This window comes from Rhinolophus hipposideros, assembly GCF_964194185.1.
Source record: "Rhinolophus hipposideros genome assembly, chromosome: 14".
NCBI lineage: Eukaryota > Metazoa > Chordata > Mammalia > Chiroptera > Rhinolophidae > Rhinolophus > Rhinolophus hipposideros.
Window position 1 is genome coordinate 62,639,502 of NC_138060.1, and position 22,255 is coordinate 62,661,756.

The 22,255-nt window shown below is 42.9% G+C and overlaps 1 protein-coding gene across 5 annotated transcripts in view; it reads left to right on the forward strand.

Annotated features, from left to right (window-relative positions):
* Positions 1-22,255, forward strand: part of DOCK3 (dedicator of cytokinesis 3) — a 297,859-nt gene that overhangs the window by 239,780 nt on the left and 35,824 nt on the right. For all 5 annotated transcript variants that reach the window (XM_081071637.1, XM_081071636.1, XM_081071634.1 and 2 more), the window contains 8 exons: positions 4,935-5,029; positions 7,155-7,230; positions 7,739-7,839; positions 8,105-8,163; positions 10,229-10,377; positions 16,616-16,701; positions 18,975-19,001; positions 19,129-19,224. In XM_081071637.1, coding sequence (XP_080927763.1) covers positions 4,935-5,029; positions 7,155-7,230; positions 7,739-7,839; positions 8,105-8,163; positions 10,229-10,377; positions 16,616-16,701; positions 18,975-19,001; positions 19,129-19,224 — 689 coding nt within the window. The remainder of the gene's footprint in view (positions 1-4,934; positions 5,030-7,154; positions 7,231-7,738; positions 7,840-8,104; positions 8,164-10,228; positions 10,378-16,615; positions 16,702-18,974; positions 19,002-19,128; positions 19,225-22,255) is intronic.

Genomic DNA, 22,255 nt, shown 5'->3' on the forward strand with positions numbered 1-22,255 from the left:
ATTGATGTTCAGTTGGTGCAAAGACAACTCAATGAGGAAGAAGAGTCTTTTCAACAAATGGTGCTGGGACTTTGTATCTACATGCAAAAGAATGAAGTTGTAGCTGTACCTCACACCATATGAAAAATTAAAGGGCATAATAGACCTAGATATAAGAGCTAAAGAGTAGTCCTCAAAGAAGGAAACATAGAATTATATCTTTATGTCCTTGGGTTTAGCAGCGGTTTCTTAGATATGAAACCAAAAACACAAGCAACAAAAGAAAAAATTGGTAAGTTAGACTTCATTCAGGTTAAAAACTTTTATATTCCAAAGGACCCCATCAAGAAAGTGTAAGAAAACCTACAGGATGAAAGAAAATATTGGCAAATGATATATCTAGTAAAGGACTTCTATCTAAAATACATAAAGAACTCTTACAACTCAACAATAAAAAGATAACCCAATTAAAAAATGGGCAAAGGATTTTAATAGACATTTCCCCAAAGAAGCACACTTGAAAAGATGTTCAACATCATTAGTCATTAGGGAAGTGCAAATCAAAATCACAATAAGATACCACTTCATTTTCAAAGTGGATGTAATCAAAAAGACAAATATTGGTATTCTAATCTAAATATTTAGTAGAATTCACCAGTGAAGCCATCTAGTCCTGTACTTTTCTTCGTGTGAAGCTTTTTAATTAAAATTTGATCTCTTCACATAGGTCTATTCAGATTTTCTGTTTCTTATTACTTGAATGAATTTTGGTAATTTGTGTCTAAGAATTTGCCCATTTTATTTAGGTTATATAATTTTTGGCATGTATTTGTTCATAGTCGCCTCTTACAATCCTGTATAGTTCTGTAACATCAGTAATAAAGTCTCTTCTTTCATCCCCAATTTTAGTAATGTGAGTCTTCTCTGTCTTTTTTTCATGGTCAGCTAAATTTGTCAATTTTGTCGATCTATTCAAAGAATAAACTTTTGTTTCATTTTTTTCCTCTGTTTTTCTATTCTCTAATTTATTTATGCCATAATTTTTATTCTCTTCCTTCTGCTTAGTTTGCTCTTTAGGCTTAGTTTGCTCTTCTTTTTCTAGTTTCTTAAGGTCTAACATGGGCTATTGATTTGAGATCTTTCTTCCTTTCAATAGAGGTACGACAGCTATAAGCTTTAGATTAATCCCATGAGTTTTGATTTGATGTGTTTTCATTTTTATTAATCTCATAATGTTTCCTAATTTCCCTTGTGGATTCTATTTTGACGTATTGGTTATTTGGGGCTGTACTGTTTAATTCCACATGTTTTTTTTATTTTCCCAAATTTCCTTTTGTTACTAATTTCTGACTCTCTTCCATAGTGGTTGGAGAACATATTTTATGTGATTTCAATCTTAAATTTATTGAAGCTTTCTTTGTGGCCTAGCAAATGGTCTATTCCTAGAGAAGAGAATACATATATTCCTCTATGAGTATTTGAAAAGAATGTGTGTATTCGGCTGCTATTGGATAGGGTGTACTATAGATTCCTGTTAGGGTTAGTTAGTTTCTAGTATTGTTCAATATTTATTTTTCTTCACTGATTCTTCTATTTAGTTGTTCTATTCATTATTAAAAGTGGTATAGTGAAGTCTCCAACTAGCACTGTTGAATTGTCTATTTTTTCTTTCAATTCTGTTGAGTTTTGCTTCATGTGTTTTGAAGCTCTGTTTTAAGTGCATATATGTTTATAATGATGTCTTCCAGGTATAATGGCCCTTTTATCATTATAAAATATTCTTTTTTTATCTCTAATAATTTTTATTAAAGTCTATATTGTTTGATGTTAATATAGCCACACCAGTTCTCTTTTGGGTTCTGTTTTCATTGTATTTTTCTCTTACTTCAATATCGTTGTGTCTTTGAATTTCAAGTATATATCTTGTAGGCAACATATAATTGGATTGTGCTTATTATTTTTCCATTCTTCCTATCTCTGCCTTTTGATTGGACTGTTTAAATTAATTTACATTTATTGTAATTACCAATAAATTAGAATTTACATTTGCCATTTTCTATTTGTTTTATATCTGTATTATGTCTTCTTTGTTTCTCTATTCTTGCATTTCTGTCTTTTTATGTTAAATATTTTTAGTGTGCCATTTTAATTCCCTCATTGTTTATTTTAGCATGTTTTTAAGTTATTTTCTTAGTGGTTGCCCTGGGAATTACAATTAACATCTTAACTTAAAATTATCTAATTCGGTTTAATATCAGTTTAGTTTAATAGTATCTAAAAACTATTGATCTAATTAAACCAGTATAGCTCCATTTCTTCCCCCTCCTTTGTCCTATTATTGTCATGTAAATTACCTCTATATACATTATAATCTCAACACAGTTTTATAATTATTGCTTTATGCTTTTGTCTTGTAAATCAAATAGGAAAAGAAAAGAATTACAAACAAACATAAATACGCGTATATGCGGTCTTTTATATTTACCTATATAGGCACCTTTCCTAGTGCTCTTTATTTTTTCATGGGGATTCGAGTTACTGCCTGGTGTCCTTTTATTTAAGTCTGAGAGACTCCCTTTAGTAGTTCTTGTAAGGAAGATCTACTAGTAACAAATTATCTGTTTTTTAAAAATCTGAGAATGTCTTGATTTATTCATATTTGAATAATAGTTTTGCTGGATTTAGGATTCTTGGTTGACATTCTGTCAGTACTTTGAATATGTCATTTCACTGCCTTCCGGCCTACAGCATATGTGCTGTAAATCACCTGTTAACCTCATTGAGAATCATTTGTATATAATGAGTTGGTTTTCTCTTGCTGCTCTCAGTATTCTTTGTTTTGGACGTTTGACTGTATGTGTCTGTATGTAGATCTCTTTGGTTTTATCTTGTCTGGAGTTCATTGACCTGCTTGGATATGTAGATCAGAGGGTTTCCTTCATCAAATTTGGGAAGTTTTTGGCCAATATTTCTTCAAATATTTCTTTAATATTTCTTCCTCTTTATGTCTCTTTTTGACACTCCTATTATTTGTATGTTTGTGCACTTGCTGGTGTCCCACAGGGCTCTTTTGCTGTGTTCATTTTTCTGCGTTTTCTTTTTTTTTTTTTCTGTTCTTTTGGATAATCTCAATTGACCTATCTTTAAATTCTCTGAATCTTTCTTCTGCCAATTCAAATCTGCTGTTGAGCCCCTCCACTGAAATTTTCTTTTTGGTTATGGTACTTTTCAACTCTAGAATTTCTGTTTGATGCTTTTTAAATAATTTCTATCTATTTTATTGATATTTTCTGTTAGGTGTGCTATTGCTCTTATACTTCCCTTCAATTCTGTTTTTTGTTCCTTCCTTCAATTCTTTAGGCATGGTTTCCTTCAGTTCTTTGAACATATTTATAATAGCTGATTTAAAATCTTTCCTAGTAAATCCAACATCTGAGCTACCTCAGAGAAAGTTTCTGTTGACTTATTTTTTCCTGTGTATGGGCCGTACTTTCCTGTTTCATTTCATATTTTGTAATTTTTTGTTGAAAACTGAATAATTTAAATAATGTCTCAACTCTGGAAATCAGATTACCTCCCTCCCTGAAAACATCCCCAGGTTTTGTTGTTGTTGCTTTTTATTATTTTGTTGTTGATGCTAATGTTTGTTTGCTTGTTTATGGAGTGACCTTCCCGGACTAATTTGTAAAAGTCTGTATTCTTTGTTGTGTGCAGCCACTGAAGTCTTCATTCAGTTAGTTCAGTGATCAGCTAATAACTGGACAGAAACTGCCTTAAATCCATAGGTCTTCCACACTTGCTAATTAATTGTCTCTGTGTGTGTGTTGGAGCTTGCCTTCCGTTCTCTAGGAATTTACATTACTGCCTTAGCTGTCACTCTCTGTTTACATGGAGCCTCAAAGCCAGCCAGAGGTGAGAGATTAGGCCCCTTAGGTCTTTCCTGGGAATGTGTACAGGCCTGTACACATGTGTGGCCTTCTAGGTTCCCAGGAAGGTGTCAGAGCTTTTCAAAGACCTCGAAGGATATCTCATTCCCCAGATTTTTCTTCTAAATGTTTTGGCCATTCTCTTGTTTGCCCCAACTGACATGGCTGCTTCATGTAGCTGGGATGTTAAATTATTATGGCTGATATTTTTCAAATGCTATAGTGATAAGGCTTTTCTCACCAAGTAAGCTCTGAGTCAGGTCAAATAAGTCCTCTGAATGGGGCTTTTCTAGGTTGCTGCCAAACAGATCAAAAAGTAGCAGTTCTCTGGGGATGGTGCTTTTTCAGAAGCTCCCAAACCATTTTGTCCCTTCCAGTGACCTCTAGGCTGCTGGTTTTCATTACTACTGTGGTTCCACAGCTGCTTGTTTTCAAGGCTACTATGGATGTAGGGAGACAAAGAGGGGAAAGGGGGACTGAGCAACTTAAAACACAACAAAGCTCACTGTTCCTACTGAGTTTCAGCCTTTTGTTTTAATAACACTCCTTGGATTGTTACAAGCCTTTGATTAACAAGTCTTTGCCACTGTTTCATTGCTTTCTTAGAAGAGCACATTTCTGGAGGTCCTTATTCCGCCATTTCTAAAGGGCTTCTCCTGTCAATGTATTCTTAATATCCAAGAAACAGATTCTTAAAATCAAATGCTCAGGGGCCATGACCCAAAGAATGAGATCCACCGACTCAGTTGGTTACCAGTTCATCTGGATTCTAGCCTTCCCTGTGCTTTGGGCTTTAGGCACTGGGCTGAGTGAGTACAGAGCAGTTTGGATCTGCTCCTCTGTGACCTGTGACAGCGCCTAGAACTCACTCTTATGCAGCCCTCTGAGAGAAAAGCGACTCACAGAGAGAACCAGAATTAACACTCGGGCTAACCGTTCTCAAGGTCTGGAAGTCAGGAGAGCCCTTTTGAGGAAACATGCTGCAATGGTCGTGGTGGCGTCTCACATCAGAATTTCCTCTTGTTTCAGGAATTCCTGCTGAAGATTTTCTGTGTGTTCCGGAACCTGATGAAGATGAGTGTCTTTCCTCGGGACTGGATGGTGATGAGACTTCTCACAAGCAAGTGAGTGTAGAGGGGCCCTGCACCAACATCCACCAAGCTAAGGAGAGTGTGTGTATGTGCAAGAGAGCAAGGCCAAGGCCATGGGGACAGAGAGGAGAGGGTGAAAAAATGTTTGGAAGCACGGTCAGCAGGACTTGACCATTTACTGTAAGTTCAAGGAGAAGAAAGCGCCAAGGATAGTTTAAAAATGGAACCTAAGTGCCTGGCAGATGATGTCATGGAAGAGATAGCAAAGGATGTGAAATATGATACTCAGAGAAGGGTTCCTCCTTGAGGCACCTGTTCACCTGCTCAGTGGCCCATTGGCCTCTGTGGCTGTCTAATTCTAGGCAGTATCCCAAGCCCTCCTCTTGATTTGATTTGTGTTGTCTGCCAGACGTTGCCTGCCTCCCACAGCTAGTGCTAATTACTCACCTGAGACTTGGCTCTGAGGCTCTAACCATTTCTGACTCCGGCCACAGAATTCATTCTAAGGCTGACCCCAAATTTCCTGTCCCGTTCATATTTCTAGCCTGTGCTTCTAATTGGTAAGCCAGACAAGGGATGCAGGAAAGTGCTGTAAGGTGCTCGTCTTTCTCATTCAGAAGACCACTCGGCTGCTACGCTCTAGCCTGCTGCTTCCTCCCACTGATCTGCCTTTTATGATGGCATTATCAGGATGTAGTGAAATTATTTATGTTAGATATGTTAGCACGATATTGCATGGTCTTTCTACTTTGTACCTTTTATATAGCCCTTTTTTCTTTTTGCCAAACAGAAGAGTGGTTATTAAAAAAGTTGCACAGATACTCCCTCAAATACTGGATTTTCCGTTTGCCTCCCTCTTGTTTCTATATCTCTGCTCTACTCAGAGCACTTAGTCTCCCCAGCATGTCCTGCAGGAACAGCCTCTTCTTTCAAGGCTTTTACCTTTCAAATTTGTCACCCCCTCTGCCAGTGGATTAGTCTCGCTAATGCACTGTTTTTGCCTTGCCCCTCTTCTGCACCGAAGCCCAGCTGGTCATTGTTAGATATATGAGGTGTGATCAAAAACTATGGTGAATGTTTAAATTTTTAAAAATTTATTACAGTGAAAGACACCTTGCCATTAATCTCAAAAGACTCCCCCTCACATCGAACACACTTATCCCATCATTCTTACCACTTTCTGAAGCAGTTCTGGAAGTCCTCTTTCGTGAGTGTCTTTAGTTGCGCTGTCATGGCTGCCTCGATGTCCTGAATCATTTTGACTTTGGGGAAGAGCCAGAAGTCTCATGGTGCCAGATCCGGTGAATAAAAGGTGGATGAGGACACACCATAATGTTTTTATTTGACAGAAATTGCTGTACCGGAAGCAATATGTGACACCGAGCATTGTCATGATGGAGGATGATTTATGGCACATTTTAAAACATACTTTCTCTCAACCATAGCTGACACCCAACTAACTGCACCAAACAAGTTGAAACTTGTCACACACTGTTATTAAGGTTTGATCCTGCCTTTCCCTTGGATGGCACTCGGCAGCAGCAAACCCTTACCTGCCTGTTCCACTTCACTTTCTCTCTACCTCAATCTATACCCTTGATTTCAGCAAGCCAGCCTCCCATCGTCCTTTATATGTGCCCAGACTAAAATTGAGAGTGAATCAAATGAGTTACAGATGAAAATAATAGTATATGACAGAAGTAGGTATTTAATAATTATAAACTCCTATTATCAAGTAAAATAATGAAATTACACTCTAAGTCCCCTGGTGGTCATCATCTATGTTCATTACCCAAAATACTAAAATCACCCTTTGAACTGGAAGAAACTTGAAAGAACCATCAAACCCCACCCGCACCCTTTCCTAGGCAGAGAAAAGAGCCCAGAGAGAAGTACTGGTACCAAGGCCAGATAATGGCAGAGTTGAGACTGGACCCCACTGACGTTCTGTGCGTTCTGCCAACAATGGGACATTTCTCCAAGACTGGTTTTCTGTGGGATTTGTGCCATCTATGTCTGTCCTTTATAGTCACATCTGACCTGAGAGCACCTGTCCTCAAGAAGTTTGCGCTCAGGCGGTAGACACTTGGTGCTAAGCTTTCAGGAGCCATCGTTAGTCCTTTAACTCTGCCCCCAACACCTTGTTCCCTTACTGCAGCATTATAGTCACCACTGTCCAGTACCTGTCTTCTGCGCTGCACAAGAATTTCACAGAGACAGACTTCGACTTTAAGGTAGGAGCTCCTGACACCCGTCACTATCTTGGTGATAACCCTAGAAAGCCAAAACCCAAACGTGCTGCTTTGTTTTTGTTTTACTTAAAACACGACTTGATCTTGCTCACAATTTTGCAAGTCAGGAATTTGACCAGGACTCAGCTAGGTGTCAGCTTGGGGGCTGGGGCAAGCTCACTGGTTTTTCCTTTATTAATATGTTGGTTGTATCAAACAGCTTCCAAGCTCGATAGTGACGAGAATATCACCTAGGAGCCCCACGATGAGAGGTATTGGGAGTCAGGTGTCCATGAGTGTGCTTTCTAGTCCAGAATTAATACTGTTGGCTTCAGAGGAGTCAAGAAAGAAAGAAAAAAAGTCCTGTTCGCAAAGAAATTTAAAAAGGGAAAAAAATCAAGATCTTTAAGTTGTAAAATGAGTTCTGTGCCACATGCATATATTTAGAATCTCTCCTTGCAAGGCTAAGGACTCGGGCTGTCACATATTTCCTCTTTCTCTGTCTCTCTAGGTGTGGAATTCTTATTTTAGCCTGGCAGTTCTGTTCATAAATCAGCCAAGCCTCCAGCTAGAAATCATCACTTCAGCCAAGAGGAAGAAGATTCTAGATAAGTAAGACATATGTCTCTTAGTCACCTCCTAACCACATGTCCAAATAGGGTTATGTTTCCACGGGAGGCTCCTTCAAACGTCCACAAGATTCTTGCTGGAGTAGCTTCCCAAGGAGCCAAGTGAGACAGTGCACTTGCAAGCCAAATGACTTTGTATTTTGGGAATATGAAGAAATAGTGCTGAAGTCCTGGCCTCACTGGGTTTGTAGCCCTGTCTTCCTGAACTTTCTCCCACTGGTAACTGGCTCCTGTGTTACTATTTCCAGGTATGGGGACATGCGTGTGATGATGGCTTATGAACTGTTCAGCATGTGGCAGAATTTAGGTAGGTCTTTTCTCCTTAATTGTCCCTGCCACATATTGCATAATCAAATAAAAAGTGACCAAACTAATAACTTCCCCTGGGTTTTTTGAATATTAATTCAGACCCAAGAAATTTCTACATGTCTTTCTTTAACATAACACCTCATGTGGCAGGAGAGTTAGGCTGAGAAATAAGACCTCAGTAATACATATTCACGGTCCCTTTTCTGAGAAGTAAAAGTCAAAAGGAGAAAAAGAAGATGAGGGCTTTAGAAGTTTTTTTCCAGTTTCAGAACTCATGCCTTTAAGATCCTCTGTGCTGCTTGTGTTCTGGTCTGGACGTTGCAGACTCAGAAGCGTGGATCTTGGAGATGCTTAGCACACAAGCAGGGGGAACTGTGTGTTTTAATAAAGGTGGAGATGCTGCTTGGGCCTCTGGTATTCAGACATGCCGACATTCCTGACATCAAGTGCAGGAAGATTGCACGTAAGAAGGGGATGTCAGCCGTTAGGTGAGATTGGTTTATGCTGCCTTTCTTTCGACAGCTTCTCTTTATGGCTTATCTAATATCCACTGCTTTGGGTCTGAAATTGTGAGAGATTGGATTGCCTGGTGACTAAGTGAGCTGTTCTTTGGTGCTGTCGGCTTCTGAATAGCCTGTCAGGGTGCTAGAGAAGCTGCTGCTTGTTACTCTTCCCAGCGAAGTCTGCTTTCAATTACGCTGATGGCTCTGAAGCCTTAGGAATTATGGTCATAAAATCTTACAGTCTTCCATTAACCATCCCAGTCACTAACTGCAGGGCTGCAAGCAAGGTTCAGGCACTCCTGCCAGCAAGCACGAGGGCCTTCCACCTAGGAGTGGGGATGCTTTTCCCTAAGCAGGCTTTTCCAGCTTTGGTACACTTACTTCCTGCATCTAGCACAGTTTGGGTATAGATTTTAACTCTGAAGTTGACTCTGAAATTTCCAGGAACACAAGAGACTAGCAACTGTACCAAACATCAAGATTGGAATGTGCCGAATCAGCCTCAGGGCTAACATTTGCTCCTTAGATAGGCTGTCAATGGAAGAAATCAAAAGAGATGCAAACTTTGCCTGATAAAGCCAATCCTGTCTCATTCTTTTTGGTGGAAATGTTATTTTCAGGGCCTCTAGAACTGATTTTACTTGGCTATAGCAATCATTGCACAGGCCCATAGTTTTCTCCTTCTTAGTCTCTGAAGGACTAAAAGCAGAGCTCGAGCAGATGACTCACTCTGTTTCACCACTGCAAGGAAGAGAAAAGTTCTGTCCCATGGTCCTCAGGACTGGCCCTGGCTCCTGGGAACATGCCCCAGATCAGGCCAGTTACAGGGAAGCCTGTGTTACCCACTTCCCATGGACAAGCCTCATTAAGGAAGTTGAGGAGTGGGCTGAGCTGGTCTGAGTAGATGCAGTTCTATCATAAGAAATGCAATGTGAAGACGAGGGGCTGGGGGCCGGGGACACAGAGAGTCTCAGAGACAGTCTCTGCAGGAGTAGCGCAGGGCTGCGCAGTAACTGCTAACTCGTGGGGGCCTCGTGGGCATTCACGAGCCGGATCGCAGACGAGGAAGAGGCCCTGGATTTCAGGTCTCTGGAGGCTGGTCCAGGGACTGAGCACCCTCATCACTTAAGTGCTCTGGGCTAGAGGTGGAATCCCCAGGGAGAGTGTGTTGTGTTCAGATAGCTTTTCCTTGATAAATAACTTGTGAACAGACTGACACCATCACAGGTCACTCAGAAATCCTATTTTGTCTAGGGTAGTGAACTCTGTTCCTTGACCTCAGAATGACTTTCAGGTAATTCATGGAACCTCCCAGTAAATTCTTTGAAATGGCAGCTTGTGCCCGTTGAACATTTGTGTGAACTGGGCTTGCGACGGTTTTATCCATGAATGCTAAAAATGCCAACAGAGGGAGTATCTCAGAAAGCCATGGGGCAGAGCTTGCTTTGTTCCCAGGTGCTTCCAGTGCAGATCAAAGCAGGTGCTGTAGCCACACTTGGGAAGCTTCCCTGGAAGGAGCAAAGAAGCATAAACTGATACCTGTTGGGTTTTGTTGTTCAGGTGAACATAAGATCCACTTTATTCCGGGAATGATTGGTCCTTTTCTGGGTGTGACACTGGTCCCACAGCCAGAAGTGCGGAATATCATGATTCCCATCTTTCATGACATGATGGACTGGGAGCAGAGGAAAAATGGCAGCTTCAAACAGGTAAGACAACACCTCCAGTGTTCAGGGTGCGCTCCTCTGGAACGAACCCTTTCTGCCCAGGGAGGTGACCCTGATGGCCAGGCTAAGGTTCCAGTGGAAAGGAGCTATAGCTCCTGTTGAATCTTGTTCAAGGGTTTTCTCTTACTTGCTGACCAGAATTAATTTGTGGATTTTCTTCATGAAGTTAGAGGCCAGACAAGAACCAGAGGAAAGGAAGGAATATCATGTGAAAGAAACTTCATGATCAAGGGGAGAATGACTGAGACTAACCTCCCAGCTTCATTCAGAGAGGGCCCTGGGAGCATGTTCTCCCTCTCGGGAGGATCCCCAAGGTGGATGAGCCAGGCGTTTCTAGGGCTAGAGGCCAGACCACGTGACTTCTTGTGGCTCAGGGTAGCCCATCATTTCACAGACTCCTACAGAGAGAGGCAGGTCCACGAGGTGTACGTCCTTGGCTTCTAACTGAGTGGCTTCCAGCTGTCCCCTCTGTGCACCTCGTCTGCCACACCTAAGCTGGAGGAGATGGCCCCTGCCTGTCGCTCTATATACAGGGAATAGAACTAGGACCAATAGGTGTCAGTGGAAGGGAAGATGATTGTATTAATAGCTGATAAAAGAAGGAACTTGCTAGCAGCAAGAATTGTCCACTGTAAGCCCGCCTGCTTTGGGAGATGGGGAGTTCCTCTTTACTGGTGGTTGTCAAGCAGAAGCTCCCAGGAGGCCTCTGGGGGATGTTTCTATAGTGTCTTGGGAACTATACCAGCTTCTCACTAAGCTCCCTACCAGCTGTGATTCTGGGATGAACCAGTGGTCTTAGAGTGAGTGACGGTAGCAGTGAGGAAACCAGGCAAAGCGTCATTTTTACATTTTTATTTAGTTTTAAACTTACAAAGAGTAAAATTCACTCTTTGTGATTTACAGTTCTATACGTTTTGGCAAACACATAAAGTCATATAACCACTACCACAATCAATATGTTTATTTCCTAAAAATTCCATCTTGCTGCCCCTTTGTAGTCATACCCTTCCCCTGCCTTTAACCTATGGCAACCATTGGCCTATTCTCCATCACTGTAGATGTGCCTTTGCCAGATGTCATGTCAATAGAATCATGTAGACTGTAGCCTTGGAAACTGGCTGCTTTCATGTAGCATAATGCCTTGACAGATCCATCCATGTTATTGCATCTGTCAGTTTTTCTATTGCTGAATAGTATTCCATTGCAGTTTATTCACTCACCATTTCAAAGATGTTTGGGTTATTTCCAGTTCTTAGTGATTATGAGTAAAGCTGTTAAAAAAACATTTCTTTACAGGTTTTTGTATGAATGTGAACTTTCATTTTTCTTGGCTAAATACCTAGGAATAGGATTGTTGGGTGTTGTGAATGTATGTTTAACTTTTTAAGAGGTTATCAAATTGTTTATCAAAGTGGCTGTACCATTTTAAAGTCTCAGCAGCAGTCTATGAGAGTTCTGGTTGATCCATATACTCACCAGCATTTGATATTATCTGTTTGTTTATTTTAGCTATTGTAATAGGTGTATACCTATATATCCTTATGGTTTTAATGTCCATTTCCTTAAATGAATAGCGATGTTGAGCAAAGTTTAACGTGGTCATTTACCATCTTTACAACTTCTTTGGTGAAATGATTCAAAAGTTGTGTTCATTTTTAATTGGGTTTTTTGTTTTCTTATTGTTCAGTTTTGAGGGTTCTTTATGTAGTCTTATGCATAGGTCCTTTATTGAATATATTATTTACAAATATTGTCTCCCAACCTTTAGCTTGTCTTTGCATTTACTAAATAATATCTTTCATAGAACAAACATTTAAAATTTTTATGCAATTCAGTTTATCAGTGTTTTTCTTCTATGGATCATGCTTAGGGTAACATATCTGAGAACTCTTTGCCTAACCCAAAATTTTTTCTTTTATGTTTCTTCTGGACATTTCATAATTTTACTTTTAGATCTATGATCTTTTTTGAGGTAATGTTTATAAAAGGTATAAAGTATGGGTTAAGGCTCTTATTTTTCTTTTTTGCATGTGGATGTCCAGCACCTGTTGTTGAAAAGACTATTCTTTGTCAAAAATCAATTGATGTGGATCTCTTTCTAGGCTCGCTAGTTTTTCCATTCATCTGCATGTCTGATCTTTCACCAATACCACACTATCTCGATTATCGTAGCTTTACAGTTAGTCCTAAAATTAGGTGGTGTCAGCCTCCAACTTGGTTTTATTATTTTCAATATCGTATTAGCTAGTCCAATTCCTTTTCCTATAAATTTCAGAAACAGTACATCAGTAGCTGCAAAAATTCCTTCTGGGATTTTGATTAGGATTGCATTGTAATCTATAGATCAAATCTGGAACGATTAACATTGTAATAATACTTACTACTCCTAGTCCATGAAGACAATATATCTCTCGATTTATTTAGATGTTATTTGATTTCTCTTATTAATGTTTTATAATATCATACAGATTTTGTACATGTTGTTAGATTTATAGGTAAGTATAATATTTTCTGGTTTTTAGTGTTGTTCTAAATTAATCTCATTTTCAAATTTTGTTTTCCAGTTGTTTGTTGCCAGCATATAGAAATACAGTTGTTTTTGTATATTAACATTGTATCTTACACCCTTGCTAAACTCACTTATTAGTTCTAGAAGCGTTTTTGTAGATTCCTTGGGATTTTTCTTGTCACCTACAAATAGAGACAGTTTTCTTTCTTCCTTTCTAATCTGTATGCCTCGTGTTTCTTTTTCCTGCCTCATTGCAGTGGCTGGGACCTCTGCTCGGAAGTTAAATAAGAGTGATGAGACTGGGCATCCTTGCCTTGTTCTTAATCTTAGGGGAGGCATTCAGTGTTTTGCAATTAAGTATGATGCTGGCTCTAGGTGTTTCATAGATGTTCTTTATCATGGGTAAATAGTATTTAAGATAAGAATCCATTTTTAAAATGTGCAGCCCTAATACCTTCAGAACTTCAGGAAAAAAATAACTTCAAACAGAAAAGAACTGTTGCTTTTCTGTGTTGTCATACCTGTGACTTCTAATTGTGCAAAATGCACAACTGCCTGATGAGAGAAGCCAGTTACCAACAAGTAGACGACACTGCAGAACTGTGCCATCAGTCAGCTGAGCCTGTTAAACAGGGGGCGGGACTGCGTTCTGCCATCACTGACACTGAAGAAGCGGGCTAGCTTTGTGGGAGACCGAATTGGGGCTCATTTGTGGCGCCTCTCAAGACTCAGCTGATGGGCTGTGTTCTACCCCCTGACAGACTGTCATGAATAATTGATACCCGGCAAGCCATGTGAACTTTGTCATCCTTGGTTACAAAATCCTTCCTGCTCCTTGCCTTTGCCATCAAATATTTTTAAAGAGAAGCCTACTCCTTCTACTCCCCACCCTCCTGAAATATGCTATTGAGTCTAGTGCATAGTTTGCACCCACTTTTGTTGAAACTGCTCTCTTGAAGGTCACCCATAACCTTCTAATCACCAAACCCCGATGATTTTTTTTGTCTTGATTCCAATTGTGCTTTCCATAGCTTTGGCTCTGTTAACTATTCCCCTACTTCTTACCACCTACTAAAAATACTTCTAATTGTAAGAGCAGTACTTATTTAATGTAGAAAAAGTAAAAATACAAGTAAGCTATAATGAAAAACTGTAACCCGCAATCCTATTAGTAGTAGTGACTTGTAGGGGAGGGCCTCAGGGTCTGTCCCAATACGTAGAGGCTTTCTCAGGTTACAAGATGGAATCGCTGTGTGTGTTGCCTTTTTAGAACAATTATGTCTATTGGCGTTTTTCTCCCTTCACAGGTAGCACCCCGTCACCACTAGCACTTCCTGTTAGTGAATGCCGTCCCACTGCACTCAGTGCAGAGGCCACCGCATTCCTCCACACTGCCGGGCCGCACTGTGCTTAGTCACGCTCCTGGTTTTAAAAACAGGCTCATTCCGAATTTTTGTTGTTATTATTGCAAAAAAACATATACATTCCTAATTATTTTCTTAGGTAAATTTCTCACCTGTAATTGCCGGATCAAAGAGCAAAAACATTTCTGAACTTTTTATACCATTTCTTGCAACTTTTGAAAGTCCACTGACTTCCCAGACCATAGGCCACACTTTCTGTGTGTGCCTCTTCCAAGCGCAGACCATGCTAAGCTGAGTCAGCTGTTGTCTTGCCTCCCCCACAAGATGAGCTATTGGGAAATGGGACTGTTTCTTAGGCTTTTATTTCTTAGAACCCAACATGGTGCCTGAGAGATGGTGGGTTCATGGAGATGAAAATCAAAAGTAACATTTATCGAGCACTTCCCGAGAGCTAGGGCACATCCACAGACACAGAAATAATGTCTGTTGGATGAATGAGTAATGAGGTGGCCACTTCAGAGATAATGTTGGTTCTCTAAATAAAAATAACTCCCAAAGCTGAAATTGTCAATATTACCAATTATGACAATATAATTGAAGAACTTATCATTTCATTTGACTTAGAGTCGTTGCTTTTGCATACATTCGTCTTCAGCATCCCATTTTGAATTTCTCAATTTCTCCTAACTTCTTCCTCTATCAACACTGCAGAGGGTGATGAAGTAAAGGCCCCATAGCCTTCCATCACCAGCCTCTTGGTCTAATAGAAGTTCTAACTCTTGAATAGGCAACAGAACCACCTGGAGGGCTTGGTAAAACACAGATTGCTGCCTCCCCACTGAGTTTCTGATCCAGTGGGAGCCTGAGAATTTGCATTTCTAACAAGATCTCTGCTGACTGATGCTGCTCTCAGGGACCCATTCTGAGAACTCCGGGGAGCTGCTCTACCCATGTATGCACTGTTGCACTCTCGCTGCTCCAGAGCTCCTCCCCACCTTTGCTCTGTTCTGGGAAGCACAATGTGCTGCAGGTGCAGGCGAGAGGGGGGAATCCCTGGTTATAAACAGACCCTGCGCCCCTTGGGAGGCTTGTGGCCAGCAGATTGACCGAGTGAGACAAGATGAGCCTTGAACTAGGAATGAACTAGGTAGAGCCTAGGCCCAGCTCTACCTGGCCTTACCTAATCCCAAGCAGCTCCCTCTGATGCCGCTCAGCTATTCAGAGGGAGCTGGAGGGCATCGATCCCGGAAGACGCCTGGTCTCAGGCATTCTGTTTCCTGTGATGTGTATGTTCAAGCAGCTGACTCATCAGGCCAGACATACTTGTGTGACAGTCCCCATCCTGGCCATACAGTAGCCATCTCATTTTCTGCTGATGGGATTTCAGAAACCATAATTGCCATCAGTGAATTTCCTAATTCAATTACTCTTGTATTTATTACTTCATTGCGTTAGGACTCTTTGGCTCTATATGGGGTGAGAAAATGCTTCTGTTATAGTTCATTATTAAATGCAGCCATGCCATCTTTTGTTTATATGAAATATCTATATAAATAATACCACAATATCACATTTTCTAGGCTAATGAGGGTTTAAAAGATTTTTGTCTCACATCACTTCCAACTGATTTCTCACCTCAGAGTAAATCTGATGAGGCCTCTTAGAAAAGTGGCTGGGCACTGCTGAACGCCTTGCACATCAGTGGGGTGGTGTTAGCAAATGTAATATTGTTCCTCACAGTATAGAAATCCAGCAACAAATTCAGGGGGCCCCGTGATGAGGCAGTGGCAGGGCAGCAGCCCCAAGGGCTTCAGGTCCTGTGGCGACAAACAGTGGAGCCTTTTATCCTGGAGGAGAATCTCTGAAGGAAACACGTCCCCCTCAGCCCAGCCTAATGTCAGCCAGAGTAAGGACCAGCTCCCTTCCTTTGTGACTGGCCATCTAGAGGGTAAAGTTCAGTTCTAACCAAAGGTTTTTCTATACACACAAATTCTTTCGAATAAACAATTTTTAAGAAAGAAAAACACTTGACAAAGGCCTCTTTTGGATCCAAAATACTTTTGTCTCCAGGGAATTCATACCTTTTGCCCCTAGACTGGGAAAAGAGTATCTGAGACTTGCTAAGTTCCAAATCTTTTTTTAAACCACTGGAGTGGGAGGTCTTCCTGGCTGGGGGCGGCAGGGTGGTTGCATGGTGCTGTAAATGAGATCCTGCCTTCTGTAGGATTTATTTGGGGCCAGGACAAAAATAGGAAGCAGTTCCCCACCGTTACCTGTGGCAGGGGCTGGATTTCCCGTCCTTCCTCTGAGGTCAGCTTGAGTTTACAAAGTCTCTGCTTCCCTCTAGGTGGAGGCCGAGCTCATTGACAAGCTGGACAGCATGGTGTCAGAAGGGAAAGGCGACGAGAGCTACAGGGAGCTCTTCGGCCTGCTGTAAGCTGCTTTAGCCCCAGGCCCCCCACATTGGGGGAGGGGTGAAGTGGGCTAATGAAGGGTAGGGGTGCAGCTCGCGATGGGCAGGCTTCAGAGGGTAGGTATCAGGAGAGACGGGGTAACACTGGTGGTAACAGTGCTCACCTGTCAGTAAAATGGGGCATCATGACAGCGAGCTCTGTCAGGGTTCCCATCGTTGACTGAAGAGGCAGCGAGACAGGAGATAACTGAGCTCCTCCATTTGCTGATTGGAAAAGGATCACTGTGTGTCTTCATAGCATGTACTGTATCCAGTTGGGCAGTAGCTCATGGGGACTCACTGAGGGCTGAATTCTGAATGGAAAGGGGGAGTAAGTCCCTGCTTTGTAATATGGTACAATCAGCTTATACAACACTAGCGTGGCTTTTGTGACTTGAACAAGTCATACTTCCTGTCTAGGCCAGTTTCCCTGTTTGTGAAACAAGGTGGTTGTACTGAGTGACATCAGGTGTTCTCCCAAGTCTACCATTCGTGCCTTCTTCTTGAGTCCATGGAGGCCGAGAGACCTTACAGGACTTGGAACAGGGCTTAGTCCCAAAGAAGGGACGCGGGACAGCCCTGGTCCTCCCAGACAGATACAGCGATGGTGGGAAGTTTATCCTCCTAAAATCAAAATCTTAAGACATGGGCAACGCTGTAGTCTCCTCCCATGTCACTCATCTCCAGCTTTGAGATTGTCTTTGCTTGAGTGTCATATTAAAGATAAACCTGTAACGTATTTTCCAGTAATAATACTGTGCATTTGCTTAGGACTTTACAGTGTACAGAATGTATTGACGTTTTCTGTCTCATCCTCACAACACACCTGTGAGGTGAGTGGGGCAGATACTATCCTGAGGAATGGAAGTGATGAAACTCATTTCAGAGAAGTGGTGTGACCAGTAAGAAGCAGCTCTGGGGGAAGGCCCAGATCTTCTGGTTTCGAGAGGGGAAGTCTTTCTGCTCTACCATGCCCACTTGGGTCCTTGATGAGTCCTGCAATAAAATGTGAATTTATTTGAAATGTAAATTATTGTAATTTGTGAAAATGAATCCATCCTTAGTATTTCTCATTTAGCTGAAGATGTTTCTAATTGTGGAAGTAAGGTAGAGACATCTCTTCCTAAGCCATGAACAGATGACTTTGCCACAAAGGAAGAAGCACAAAAATAACTTGTAATTACCGATTACCTGACCGAAGAGTGTTTCACAAACTCTTGTAAAATCATGAGAGCCACTGATAACATGGAGCAGCATTTCCCGATTTGAGTTCGGGGAAAGGTGATTATAGGTATTCTAGAAAAAGAATAAGTGGATCATGGGCTGATCAGTTTAGAAAAGACTCAGTTACACAGAATTGAACGGGCCTCTGTACTGTAGGATTTCTCAAAGCCTTTAATGTGCAGAAACGTGTGAAAGGAGGGTGTAGTGACCAGCACTTCCCATGCGTGTGTGCTCACAGAATACCTCTGTAGAGCACGGTTTGGGGAATGCAGACACAGTGGTTTTATCCACAGGGCTCAGGCCAGAGCCAGTAGTCCTGCCTTCTCTTTCTAGTGACATGGATCACATGGGAAACACTCACGTTCCCAGAAGTCTTGACTCAGACTGTAAGCTCGTGTGCAGGGAAGATAGTCCTTGTCACAGCAGCGAGGCAGGGGGTGTGAGTCCCCAGCGGTGGGTCCCTGGCTGGCCTGCCAGTCCAGGTGACTTTCATGACCCTAGGGAACTAGGGACAATGTGGAAGGATTCAGGAGAGACCTATGGGAAGCCAGCAGATCTCAGAAGCCAGACTCTTGGAAAAGCCAGAGGCTGTCCTGAGGTACCAGGAGCTTGGGAGGTGAGAAGAGGACCTGGCGTTTAGCTGTTGGCTCTGGCACATTTTGTGTGAGAGCAATGGAAATGGCTGGGTACAGCCCCTGAATTCGCTCGCTGTCCCTCGTGCTGGGCCCTCGAGGCTGGTGGGAATCATAGCCTTGTTTTACATGAAAAGGTTGGTCTGTATGTTTGCCGAGGACGGCTCCAGCGGTGGTAGAGGCAGCAATCCAGTTGGCAAAGCCGGATCCCACCCTCAGTGGGCCCTTACTCAGCTGCTGCTTCAGAACAGACCTCACGGTGTGTGCCTAACGGTGTTGGGGCTTTGCAGCCCCTCCCTCAGTTCAGCGGCATTCTTGTACAGGAAGATAGAAGATATGTGCATTTGTGCTGCCAGTTCAGTAATTGCCTTGTCTTTGCTTTCTGCTGCATGGAGTAGAACCCAGCTGTTTGGGCCCTACCCCAGGTAAGACTGCAGTGGGGTAAGTCTGCCGTCTCCAGATCCATCGCAGGCCCCGCTGGGTCCGGAACCTCACTCCTGTGCCCAGGGAAGACTCATGAATTGTGTATTGTGTCTGCTCTCCCACCAATAGCCTGCTGGAGAAGGTTGAACAGGAAACATGGCGCGAGACCGGCATTTCCTTTGTGACCTCAGTTACCCGCCTCATGGAACGCCTTCTGGACTACAGGTATCTTCTCAGGCACCTACCTCACCTCTTCTCTTGTCAGGATACTCTCCCCAGCAAGGGCATCCTTGACTTTCAACTTGAGTCCAGTGCACTTCGGGGGAGGACTGTTCTGGTGTCAGGCGCCATTACTAGTCATTAAGAATCTACTGATGGCCAAGGAATGAGAAAGCGAGAGTAAGAGAGAGTGAGAGTGAGAGAGAGAGAGAGAGAGTGAGAGAGAGAGAGAGAGTGAGAGTGAGAGAGACTGACTTCTCTCAGGGCAAGCCAGAGCTTCCTGGGATCCCTCCTGACATGTGGGCACATGTTCCTGGGAGACATCCCAGAATATGCAACCATCTGGTTGTCCATCCAGAAAGGTCAAGGCTCAGGGGAATGGGCACAGCAGAGAAAGAGAGAAAAGCCGTCCCCAGAACAAGGCAGACAACAAGTGTAGGTCCTTAGTGTAGCCCTTCCTCAGAGCCGGGTGGCAGGTGGGCAGGGGAGTGTTGCCTGGTGCAGAAGTGTGACACAGAGGATGTCTAATTGGCTTTTCCATGGTATAGGGACCCCACTTTGCCATGCCTCCATTCTTTGCCTAAAGTCTTTTTATTTCTGTCCCTGGTCCTGGCCATGAGCAATTAAAGGAAGCAGACTGTGAGCTCAGATTTCTTTATGGTACATTCAGTCTGAGAGTTCATGTGAAATGAGTTTTTTCATGAAAGCCAGCCTTCTCAGTCATTTTATGGCTTTTGAATTAGTCCAAAAGTGACAATGAAGCTACCCCTGCCACCATAGTTATTCTCTCAGCAGTTTGGGTGGTGAGTAAGGGTGCCTTTTGGAGCCTAGAGAAAGGTATAAGGAATGAGGAGGAATGATAGAGGAAACCCAGACCCAAGCAGTATTTGTCTCCTCTGTGCTCCAAGACCTGGAAACACCAAGGGCAAGCATTTTCAACCCCGCGGATCAGGAAATGTGAGGGAGTTTAGGCCACTTCCAGTTGCTGCTGAGTACAGGGTGCTGCTCTGCCAACCTGCTGTGCGGAAGACTCACGTGTCCAGTGCACTGTCCCAGATATGGAAATGGAATTCCTGAGAAATGCGCCTACATCTTGAGCATCCCCTCTTCCCACTTGTGCTTGTGTGAGCTTCAGCCCATTTTCCTGGGCCTTGTGAGATCACAGGTGGCCTTTTGGGAGCCCCTTTTAGAACAGGGGGCTCCTTTGTTCACACCATATCCCTAGTCTCTCCTGCCCCTGCCATCAGATGGTGGGGGAAACTGTACCTTTTCCTCACTGCATTATTTACTAAAGGTTGGCCCTCTTCACTGTGGCCTACCAGAAAGAGCAGGAATTAGTGTCTTAGGTTCCCAGGCCTAGTTCTAGCTGCTTGTCTGATCTCTCTACATACCTTGCTCGAGTAACTCAAACTCATGGCCAAACCAATTTGATTCTCCTCCATTTCTTGTCTCAGCGATGGTGCCTACAACACAAAGTTCAGACTTTCACATGACATCAAAGGCCCTTTGTAAACTTACCTTTGCCCACCTCGCCAGCCGTGTCTCCTGACAGTCCCCAATACCCATTCCTGCACCCCAACTTCCCAGTGTTGCTCCTTGTTAGCATAAAGGGAAACACTATGCTGCTTAAGATGGCTCCCATTTATTAAAAATACACCACGTGCCTTGTGCGTCACAGACATGGTCTCTGATCTCATACACAGCCCTGAAGGGTGATCCTTATTTTTACCAAAGAAGAAACTCAGTAGGAAGTGCCATTGGCAGGACTTAAATGCAGATCTATTTGACTCTAGAGCCACACCCTATCTCCTCACCCACGCTGTCACCACTCACATCTTTCCCTCTGGCTTCTCTGTATGTGTGCCATCCCAAGAGTTAGCTTTCCAACTTGCTCCCATCAAGGAGGCTTTCCCAGACAGGAGCTTAGTTAGCTTTTTCAGAGGATGAGTCATCTTAGATGATGATCGTTTGTCACCTTCCTGACTCATCCAACAGAAGAGAGCCAGCTCCTTGAGGACAGGGACCTTGTCCTTATGTCCCTGGTCCCCTACGTGGAGCCTTAATAATCCCCTGGCAGGTGTATAGTAAATATTGATTCATTAGGTAAACTTACTGGAAGACCATGCAGGAACCAAGGAAGTTTCTTCTACCCCAGTGCAGTTTTATTCAACAAGAACTTACTAAGAAAAGTTGTTGAAAGCTAAAACATATATACATTGATTATACAAGTGAGCAATAGATTGTACTCCAGACTGACCTGAAGTGCAGGGTGAGACTCATGAACTGGAATGGGAGACTGACATGAACCTTAGGTCCTCGGCGGAGTTCCTCTTCAGCTTCTGTGTTAATGTCTTTAACTTGTGCATGAATCCCAGACGTGGTGTGTCAGATATAAAAATGCTCATTGGTAGCCAACTCTGTTTCCCAGGTTAGCAAGCAAAGCCCTAGAAGGGTGTTAGTGCCCTGGCACAGAGCTAGGGTTGCCAAGCCCCTAGAGCACTCAGTGGAACCTCCAGCTGGAAGAAGCAACTGGAGGTGACAAAGTTTTCCCAGGCCCCTCCACTCTCCCTGAGGGCCGCCCAGCCACCAGTCTGGGACAGCCACTGCCACAGACGCACCAGAGGCTTCAGAAGCCTCTTTCAGGAGAGCCTTCTCTGCTCATCCTCCAGAGAGAGTGAAAGAGGGAGCAATGGCTGCTCCAAGTCAGAGGCTTTACCAGGTGTCTTCTCTGTTGAGTAGCCCTACAGAAGCGATGCAAAGCCCCCCAGAAGAGAAAAGTCTGCAGTGACTGGGAGAGGCGGTCCTGGAGCGCAAGGGTGTATGGGGATCCCCTGGCATCGGCGTTGAGGCCATCGCTTTTCTGTTGCATTCACTTGGCTGTGAAGTTCTAGTCAGGGCCAAACGGAAGGTGATACCTGGGAAATGTTTCAGATGCTTTCTAGAAAAGGCAAGCCACCAAATGCCCAAGTAGGTGAGGCCTCACTGTCCTCCATGAGGGTAATTTACTGGAGACAGATGCCTCCTGCCACTTTGTGGG